This window comes from Vitis riparia, chromosome 10 (genome assembly GCF_004353265.1).
Source record: "Vitis riparia cultivar Riparia Gloire de Montpellier isolate 1030 chromosome 10, EGFV_Vit.rip_1.0, whole genome shotgun sequence".
Taxonomy (NCBI): Eukaryota; Viridiplantae; Streptophyta; class Magnoliopsida; order Vitales; family Vitaceae; genus Vitis; species Vitis riparia.
In genome coordinates, this window is record NC_048440.1 from 18,890,023 (window position 1) to 18,901,118 (window position 11,096).

Genomic DNA, 11,096 nt, shown 5'->3' on the forward strand with positions numbered 1-11,096 from the left:
GATTCCCTGGAAATCTTCTCATGTTCATGGATCTCAGCCACCCACCTTCTAATCCTTGATCCCAGCCTTCCAACAAATATTGATAACATATTTTGAGTTATAATAATATTTCAAACTTGCTAAAATCACATATCAATTTAGAGATAATCATAAATTTTAAGACTTGCTAGAAAAATATTTCAAAAAATCTTTTTAGAATAAAACACAAATTTAGAGGTACATGTAATTTTAAAACTTACCAAGATGATTTTTGAATTAAAAATAAAATAAAAATCAAATTAAGAAATAGAAAGTATAATCTTGTATTAGTAAGTCCAAAAGCTTTACTAATCATAAATTCATACTTAATTTAAATAAGTAAGATAGAATGAATAGAATTTCAATGGGAGATTTATTTTTTTTTATTTTTAGGTGAAATTTTTATATTATTAATTTTAATTTTATTTTCAATTTTTTAAAACTATTATTGACCTCACAAAGAGCATGAAAGATTTCTAACTTGAGATGAACCCTCAAATGGTTAGTAATAGTTCGACACCTAACATTATACTATTAAAGGTATAAAATTAAAAACTAATAATAATAATAATTGATTAGGCTAGAGATTTATCCTTTCTTAATATATATCTTTTGTTTATTTTTTCCTTTTATATATTTTTTCTATATTTGATTTTTTTTAATATTAAAAAAATGATGAAACTAAATATAATTAAAGGTAAAAACTCCATAATTCAAAGTATTTCGATTTTTTTTCATACTATTATTTTTTAATTTTTTTAATTGTATTTTTTTTTATCATTTTTAATTTTTATTTATTTAAAAAAGTTAAGCTTATATATATATATATATTTTTAAAAATGATATAAAAATATTAGAAGAGTGGAATTAATATCAAGACAGTAATTTAATTATAAATAAAAGAGATTAAGATATATGAGAAAAAAATGTAAGAATAAATTAATTGTACCTTTTATTTAAATAAAAAATTCAAAAAATTTTAATTTTTATCTTTTAATGATATTTTTATTTAAATTTAAGAGAAATTAAAACATGTCAAGACATATTATCTAAATCATTGGTTGACTATATGATGTAATTCAATTCATAACCAAATATGAGTTAGAAAAATATTGATGATTTTATTTGTCATCATTTATCTATGACATTTATAAGTAACATGGATCTTACCCAAAAAAAAAAGTTATTAAATATATATATTTAAACACATGCATTGAATGGAGTTGGAAGTTTTTGCTTAAGAAATATGCTAAAAATATTGAAACTAGGAATCAAAATTCTGGTCCTAAGTGCTGAAAAGAAAGAAAATTAGAGGCAATCGTGCTCTTAAAATATATTTTTTAAAAATACTTAAATAATAAGTCGCTTGCTCACACCCATTTGCTGTGGGCTTGTCGGCCTCCAGGCAGCCATATTTTCAGGTAAGAGAAACATGGAGGGCGGTTGACTTTGACAATTGCATGCAGAGTTGACTTTTTATTTTAAATTTTGGGGGTTCTCTTCCTTATCCTCCCTCCCATGCTTATCGATTGACGCGGCTCCTCTCCACCCTCCACTACCCTTTCATTCATGCATTCAAAAAAGAGGGGAAAGAAATGAATTCCACCGTTTCACTTGGGTGCCCATTTATTACCGCGGTACCTCTCTTCTATTCATGCATATCGATATACCAGGCAATCCCCCACACATGATAAATCTAATGAATTTTAAAAACTTTATTAACAATTAAATAATTAAAAATAAAATATTATAGATAAAAATTATGATTTAAAAAATATAAAAAATAGGTTAAGATTGAAATAACAAGGGCTTCGACATATAATCAAGAAAAAAAAAAACAATTGTCATGTTTTAAAAATTACGGACTAAACATCGTGTTCCAAAAAATGTTTCAAAAAAAATAATTTTTGTTATAATTTGTAATAGAAATGACTCACGTAAACCCCCACTAATTATAAATATCAAAGGTCATTTAGTGGAAAGACAATTGAAAGATAATATATTTAAAAAAATTATTATAATTTTAAAATAAAATTTTATTTTATAAAATATTAGAATACATGATTTTTAAAAACATTTGTGGTTAAAATTTTAAAATTTTATTTTTTTAAAATATTTCTAGAATTTTATTTTCTAATTATAAAGTGTGAAAGGGAGAAATGTAGTGGATAGGGGGAAGGGCGGCGTGTTCATCCAGCAATTGCCAGAAGAGGCAGAAAAAGGAAGTAAATGCATTAAGTAATGTGTTGAAATTTACGCATTGTGGATGAGGTTTATGAGTCATTCGCCATTTGTAATGCCTTACTTACAAGGACTAGGAGTGTTGAACTTTCAAGTCATCTTCTGTTTCGGCATCCTTCACTATGGATGATCTTATCCATTCTTCATCCATTTTCTATTTTTAAGGAAGCTGTCTTATGACTTTGCCTCGATTTTATGGAAAAATTACAAATTAAGTTAATATTTTTCTATCCCCCCAAAAAAAGAAAGAAAAAAAAAACCATATTAAATGGGTTTCCAGTGAGTAATCGGGCGGTGAATCCGTGACCGTCAGATCACCAGACTAAAAATTAAAATCGGCGGTCAATAAATGAGACACATAAAATTCATGTGTACAGGAGGTGTACACTGGATAAGGACGAACGTGTGACGACACGGTAAAAAGCAAATCGTCGTCCCCCTCCCAAGTTCGAACTTTTTTGGGAGACGTTGGCGTGTGAATGGGACGTTGAAGAAGTACGCACGTGTGAATGGTCCGAACCGCTGGTGGGGCCCCACTGGATCTTAAAAGGTTAACGAGGTGAGAGACTGGGCCTCTGAGAGGTCATAATTGAATTAAATGACGAAAATAACCTTCAAGCCGACGGACCGTCGACATTTGCTTGACTTCATATACGGCCAGTCAAGCCCCGCATGCTTGACCCCAAGAGGGAATAATTCTGTGCTCCAATTACCAAAAAGTCCTTGAGGCAAATTGGCAATCATACAGATAAGTAAATACGATGTTTATTAATGATCATTTAAAAAAAAATGTTACAGTTATTTTTTCAACACAATGAAATATTTTTGTATTTGAATGAATATTAATTAAAAATTAATTTTTTTTGAAAATTCAACTAAAAAGACGTTAAAAGGATGGACAAAAGCGAGGAAAAGAGAGTCTTACAAGGAACACAAATAGAGTCAAGTTCAGTTGATAATGAAGGTGGCGGGTCAATTTGGTTTGTATGAATAGTCCATTCACACATGACAATTGGTTACATATATGGCAATCGGGGAAAGTCTTTGGTGGACGTGACCTTTCCGATTGGGTAGGGCTGAGGAAGCCTGCCTCAGTCACTTTGTTAAGTTTGAAGCTTCACGAACCCATGTCCCACACTAGTGCTAGTCAGTAACTTCAAACTTTTATTTTTGTCTAAGAAGACTAAAGGGCACTGCAACTTCACAGAAGAATAAAAAAAAGCAACCCAAAAGAGAGAAAGTCACCCTCAAAATCATCACATCTTCTAGATGGTTTTCTAGGCTACAATATATGATTATGATTGCATTACCTTTTGTGTATTATTTCTACTGTTGAATCCAATGGTTAGTGAAGCCATCAAAATTTCATACATCCCCCCTCATATGCAAATCATAATGTCTTTGAGCTCATAAGAATGGACTTAGATGGGGATTTCCCCCTGATTTGGATTACTTTATAAAATATGTAAAAGCTCCAATTGGTAGGTAGAATTGGGTTCCGAAGGGTTCAAAATTTGTACCCATTGTTTTGCTTTAACAAGAGGCATGGGCACTTTCTCCCATCCCATCTCCAAGATGCCCAACCCCTTTCCATGTATGGACTTGATTTTGGGCGTAAATGTCGCTCCACTTCTTTGAAGAGTATGCAAGCCCAAAAAATGAAAAGGGGAAGGGATGATTTTTCAACACCTTGGGCCCCACATCCTCACGATGGTGTTAAAAATATTAAGTATGACTTAAAATCATGTAACATAAGTTTTATACCTAACATCCCATTTCATAACGCTTGGGTTTGAATAGAGAAAAAAAAAAATCAAATTCAAATTCATGCTAGGCAGTGCCATTAGTCTATTGACATATTTAAAGACTCTAATTATGTGAATTTTTTTTAGAAAAAGGGAAATTTCCATCTTAGTTTTCCTTGAAAGAAGATTTAATTCATAGAATTTTAAATACCATCCAAAAATGGAAAAAAGTTTGATATTTTTCTATTAATGTTATTAGATTTAATTTAATACCAAGAAAAAGCTGATTCATAATATTGAACAGAGATTTTAGATTTTTTTACTACGGAAAAATTCGACCCAATTGATGGGGAGGCGACGCAGGGGTAATGTCGTCATAAAAAAGCCAAATCGATTTAAGGCATCTGTCAAATGACCTCCGGATCCCAAATTTCAGCGACTGTCAGCCAAGCTTTTTCAGCCCTATCAGAGCCACTGTCCCGAACTGAACTCCGTAAAATGACAACAATACCCCCATATTTCACCGTATTGACAGAATCACCCAACTGGATACCAGAGTTTAGGGAACACATATTTAATATCCCGTTGAAGTTACCATCTTGCCCTCATATGGAAAGAGGGTCACGTATTGATTTCACATGCCTCAGGCCTTCCTGTAAAGACTTTTTAAGTCACGTTTCCACCACTTTATTATACTTCAATACTACCACTTTCCAAAGTATCACATTACAACGGTATTATCCATATATATATATATATATATATATATATATATATGTATATGGATAGAGTAAATTTGTCGACCTGGCAAAATATTGATGACTCAGCATTGGATATGCAAGGGATTTAGAAGTTCAAAGCATTGGAAACTTAACTACATTTTGGATAGAAATTTTCACACCATCTAGGATAAGGGAATGTGAATCAATGTTTTGGAAATTTGAAATTTGAAATTTGAAATTGGGTATTTATTTTAAATATATATATATTTTTTATTAATATTTAGTTATTTACCATGTGCCCCTGCCTTGGTGGCTTCTCTATTTTAGAACGGGGAGTTAGAGACAATAAATAAAAAGGGGAGCAAATTGTTAGTGCAGTTACCTTATCTACTAAATAAATCAGAAGATAGAAAGAAAATTGAAAATGGAAGTTGAATATTGGCTTGATTAAGAATTAGATATTATCGGGGACAGCTCAACAGTTTTCTATACATGTTTGGAGGTGGATGTGGCTATATATACACCCCTCTCCTTTCTATCTCATACTTCAATTTTATTCTTAGTTTTTCTTCTACATAGGCGTCTGTAGTTATTTCCGTTGATCTGTTGAAGGGAGATCAATATGCCGGCTGTCGGAGGCTTTGATAAAGGTACCGGGAAGGCCTATCCCGGTAACCTTACTCCTTACGTGACTGTGACATGTGTTGTTGCAGCCATGGGTGGTTTGATCTTTGGTTACGATATTGGAATTTCTGGTAAGAGGGATGGAATAGTGTGGTTATATGTGTTTTTTTGGGGTGTTTGATGATTAAGGTTAATGGGTTTTGATTTTTGTTTCTGGGTTTTGGGTTGTGGCAGGTGGGGTCACGTCCATGGCTCCGTTCTTGAAGAAGTTCTTCCCTTCTGTGTACCGGAAGGAGGCTTTGGACAAGTCCACGAATCAGTACTGTAAGTTTGATAGTGAGACACTGACGTTGTTCACATCGTCGCTTTATCTGGCTGCTCTTCTCTCGTCGCTGGTGGCCGCGACGGTGACCCGAAAGTTCGGGAGAAAGCTGTCAATGCTATTCGGAGGACTGCTCTTTTGTGCCGGTGCCATCATCAATGGCGCTGCTAAAGCTGTTTGGATGTTGATTGTCGGTCGTATACTGCTGGGTTTTGGTATTGGGTTTGCCAATCAGGTAAAACTTCTCCCCCCTTATTGGGTGTTATTTCTTTTGTTTGGATCGAGAGGTTTGGTGATGTCGATATTCTCTTTGTTTTGTTTTCTTTTATAAATTTTTGTTGGTTTTTTTGTCGTTTGATTTGTCCTTCTGTTTATTAGTTTTTCCCCTTTTTAATTCTTCTGTCTGGAACGTAAAAACTTTTTCTAGTTCAGATCTGATTCCAAGTGACAGATCGGGGAAGTGTTTAGGTTCAGAGTTTTTTGCCTGATCCAAACATGCGTGCTTTTGTTGATATTTTCTTTCATCTCTCATTTTGTCCATTCTCAGTTTTTGGTGTTGCAATCAGTGGTAGTGTTCTCTGTTTGGTTGCAGGAAAAAGTAGGAAGAATATAACAATTTAAAATTTCCATTTTTTCTCTGCAACCAAGCAGAAGTTAAAAATGAATGGTTGAAACTCTTGATCCTTTTTTTTTTAGTATTTCCGTTTGTATGCAATCAGAGGCTTGATTTTCCTTCCTTCCGTATGACGTGTATTTGTCCTTTTTTCCGCTGGCGTTTACTTGCGGATGCTACGGCTTTGAATAGAAAAATGCCTAATGATTTGAAATTTGAAAACGATTTATTAAATTGAAAAATTTTAGTTCTGATGACATTTCATACCTTACATAATAAATTTAATTTTATAGTAATATGAAGAAATTTTATTTTCCAACCAAACATGACAACTCGACCAGAGCCTGCGGTCCCCAAGAAGTAACGTTTTGTCCACTAATCATTATTTAATTTAATTTCTATTTGAATATTAATTATTCAATTAATGCTATTATTAATTTCTTGGAATTGGGTATTGTTTGAAAATTAATTATGGTAATTTTGTGTTTGTTATTACAGTCTGTGCCGCTCTACCTCTCTGAGATGGCTCCATACAAATACAGAGGAGCCCTCAACATTGGCTTCCAATTATCCATCACAATTGGTATTCTTGTGGCCAATATATTGAACTACTTCTTTGCAAAGATCAAGGGGGGTTGGGGATGGAGGTTGAGCTTGGGTGGCGCTGTGGTCCCTGCGCTCATCATCACCGTCGGGTCCCTTGTCCTCCCGGACACACCCAACTCCATGATCGAGCGTGGGCAGCACGAGGGAGCGAAAACAAAACTGAGAAGAATCCGGGGTGTCGATGATGTTGAAGAGGAATTCAATGACCTTGTTGTAGCCAGTGAAGCCTCCAAGCTTGTTGAGCACCCCTGGAGAAATCTCTTGCAGAGGAAGTACAGGCCACACCTCACAATGGCCATCCTCATTCCCTTCTTCCAGCAGCTTACCGGGATTAATGTCATTATGTTTTATGCCCCTGTTCTCTTCAAAACCATTGGCTTTGCGGATGATGCTTCCCTGATGTCTGCTGTGATAACCGGCGGGGTTAATGTTCTTGCAACCATAGTTTCAATCTACGGTGTTGATAAGTGGGGAAGAAGGTTTCTTTTCCTTGAGGGTGGCACTCAAATGCTCATATGTCAGGTAACTTGATTGTTTTGGCTTTTTAATTTGGAAAATATGTTTTTGGGTACGTGATGAATCAAATCATAACGTGGTTTCTTCTACAGGTTATTGTGGCAACGTGCATTGGTGTTAAATTCGGAGTGGATGGAGAACCTGGTGCTTTGCCCAAGTGGTATGCCATAGTTGTGGTGCTGTTCATTTGCGTCTATGTTTCAGGGTTTGCATGGTCCTGGGGTCCTCTAGGTTGGTTGGTCCCTAGTGAAATTTTCCCCCTGGAAATCCGATCTGCTGCCCAGAGTGTAAACGTCTCCGTTAACATGTTTTTCACATTCATCATAGCCCAAATCTTCTTAAATATGCTGTGTCACATGAAGTTTGGTTTGTTCCTCTTCTTTGCCTTCTTTGTGGTGGTGATGTCCTTCTTCATTTACTTCTTCTTGCCTGAGACCAAAGGCATCCCAATTGAAGAGATGGCTGAAGTATGGAAAAGTCACTGGTTCTGGTCCCGGTATGTCAACGATGGTTCTTACAGCGGCGTCGAACTGGTCAAGGAAAACTACCCTGTTAAGAATGTATGAAGGCCTGTTATTTATATTGGTGTCGGATTGCTGGACATATATATATATAATTGGATGTAGCTGATTTCATTTAGAATTTACGTTTCTTCAGTTCATCTCTCAAATAATTGATTGATGACTGGAACCCCAGCTTTCCCTATGTTCTTCTTTTCATTTTTTTTTTCGAACGAATACATACTATCGGTTTTATTTTCTGACTCATGTTACTTCAAGCTGACTGAACTACTACTCCATGTGCCATTTCAAAGCAGTGGCTCAAACTTGGGCCTTATTTTATTTTTGTAGCGGTTAGGGTTATGATGGAATTGGGTTGACTTAATAATCCAGTTGGTTCATGCATCGTCGATAGCCAAATAATTGCACCACCAATTTGGTTCATGCATCGTCTATAGCCAAATAATTGCACCACCACTTTGATGATGTGGTCCTCCATTTCCAGAGTTTCCGTTTCGAAGATCATTGGACACCTAAGCTGGATTCTATTGGATTCCACACGGATTCCCACTAAAAAGAAGTCATCATGAAAATCCTCAGAATAGTGAGTGGTGTTAGTTTTCTTCCATAGAGATTGGACTTCCACAAAGATTGTGCGTGGGCCTCCTCCACTCTGGGACGAAGGCACAGCGCTAAGGCCCTTCAAGCAGGGGGGTCCTTCATCCAATTTGGCTTTGCTTCTTTTTGAGAACATGCTTTAAATGTTGCTTGTGGAATTGTGCATTGCCCTACAAGATTGTTTTCTGCCCTTTTATGGAAGATGCCAATTCTTTTATAAAGATGAAAAGGAAACAAAAGACAAAGTAAAAGAGAAGAATAAAATTAAAGACCTTTTTTGAAAACTGATAATTCAACTTTGTTACTTAAAATAGAAAACGCGTATTAACCTTAAAATACCCATAATTAATATGATAATTATTATTATTTATAGCTTAATAACATATAATAGGGAAAATGGTATACCTATATAACAACATATTATATATATGGGAAAACATTTCGAGTACAAATATTACTAAGAACCCGTTTAATAGTGATGCTAGAAAACGTTTTTAATATTTTTAATACTTAAATTTTTTATTATTCAAATGTTAGAAATGCTAAAATACTTTTTAAAATCACTCTCAAACGCACTTTAAATAAGCCATTAAATTTTCATAATTATTAGAAATAGTGGAAAAAAGAGTGGAAAATTAGTTCGAAGAAGAAGTAAGATACCTTAATCACATCTACATTTGATACTTCAGACTCATGGAAGTACTTTTTGATTCCCATGTTGTTTTCTTCTCCAGAGAAAAACCAGCAGTCTCTAGAGACACCTTAAAGGTTATCATCAAATGGGTAAAGGCTAATGCTCACGCATTGGAAAGCATATTGTCTGATAAAGGATGACCCAAATCCGAAAAAGCTAATAAACTGCTTCTAACCAAATATTCACAACATTTTCAAGTGGGGATCGAATCAAGCTTCACGTGCTCTTGAACGGCATCAATGCCTTTGTTTCTTCTTATCTTTTTCTTTCTTTTTGTTATACGTATGAAGCAATTAATGAGATTGATAGAAAGGAGAGATGAATTGAATTGATAATGAATGAAAACCATATCTTTTAAGGATAAAAGATGGGTCGGTGAACCTGCTCACGGTCTTGCAATGAAATAAAGGACGACATATCTTATGATAAAATGATCAAGTTTTAGTACAAGTATTTGGATAGGATAGGAATGGATAAGTGGAGGTCATTTATTAGTTACTGGTTCCTTCCTCTCCCTTATCAGAAAAAGTTAGGGGTATCATATGCCATTGCCATCCTTGTTTTAACTTTTGAGGTTGGGTCCATCCTCCATCCTCCATCCTTCATCCTCTTTCCTTTTCATGGCTCATGCCTCCCATGCTCTCCACATCCTATCCCCCACACCCCAATTTAGAATAAGCTGCAGTTATTTGTCATTTTCATTTTTTATTTTTCTGATCAATCAATCATGGTGCTCTTGGGAATTGTATATGAGTTCAAACCCTATTGAGAGATAGTCTAAGTTTGGTCTAAGCCTCTTGGCCAAATTTCCTTGTGATTGACTTGATCAACTAGACGTCAAGTATGTGAGTAGGTGACTGACTTGATCAACTAGACGTCAAGTATCTGAGTGGGTAACAAAGATTGGGCGAGAGAATTTATAATGTCATAGGCTCCGATTATGTCAAAATGGCTATAATCATATGAATTTAATATATGGAGAAGTTATATGAATTTAATATATGGAGAAGTTATTTCTGTTGGAAGAACCATTCAGATGACCTCAAGATCAAAGAATTAAATTCTGAAGAAGCTGTTGATAGTTTCTAACAAATGGCAAAGGAAGATTATGGGCCCCGTTAAGAGATGGGCCGTAGAGATCAAAACCAATGAATAGGCTTTTTAAGAGAGTCTCCGTTTTTGCACATTGTGGTTGCAACAAAGGCATTTGGATAAAAGAAATGTCAAAATCCATTAAGTTTAGTATTTGGAATCGAGGAAATTGAGGGATGTTTTTGTTTAAATGATTTGACATTCCTTTAAATAATGGTTTTGACTCTATTTGAATTTGAATTTGACTAAAGCCATTTCTATTGCATTCATTATCAAATTTATTTATTTATTTAATTTGATAAATTTTTAATTACAAAAGTTTTCCATATTTTTCAAGATATTTATATATACCATAAATGTAGCATGTATATATATATATATATATTTTAGGCACTTGTGACTAATGTATGTTAATGTGTAGGTTTTGAGTTTAAATATTTCATATGTTAATGTTTTTTTTTTTTAATTTCTTATATTTCATTATATTAAAATTTAGTAATATGAAAAAATAATTCTTTTATTTTGAAGTTAGATTATTTTAAAAACAATTTAGAGATATAAAATGAATTATTTCACTCTAATTAGAGAGAAATAAAAGCCTAAGTGCATAAGAAAGGTTTAAATTATTTAAGAAAGTCTAAAACTCCTATGGGTAGAAAGACTATTTTTATGAAGACTTTTTTTTCGAGAATCATCCTCAGATTTGGGCATAGTGCTAATAAGTTCTCTTACTTCGAAATAAAGTTAAACCTAATATAATATTATATGAATAATATTGTTTCTTT

General features: G+C 34.0%; 1 protein-coding gene across 1 annotated transcript; it reads left to right on the plus strand.

The window, feature by feature from the left end:
* Positions 1–5,210: 5,210 nt before the first annotated feature.
* Positions 5,211–8,172, plus strand: LOC117923974 (sugar carrier protein C-like). The gene is made up of 4 exons (XM_034842505.1): positions 5,211–5,481; positions 5,585–5,907; positions 6,784–7,413; positions 7,500–8,172. Exons 1-4 carry the CDS (start codon positions 5,349–5,351, stop codon positions 7,971–7,973), a joined length of 1,560 nt encoding a protein of 519 aa, XP_034698396.1. The 5' UTR covers positions 5,211–5,348; the 3' UTR covers positions 7,974–8,172.
* Positions 8,173–11,096: the final 2,924 nt, after the last annotated feature.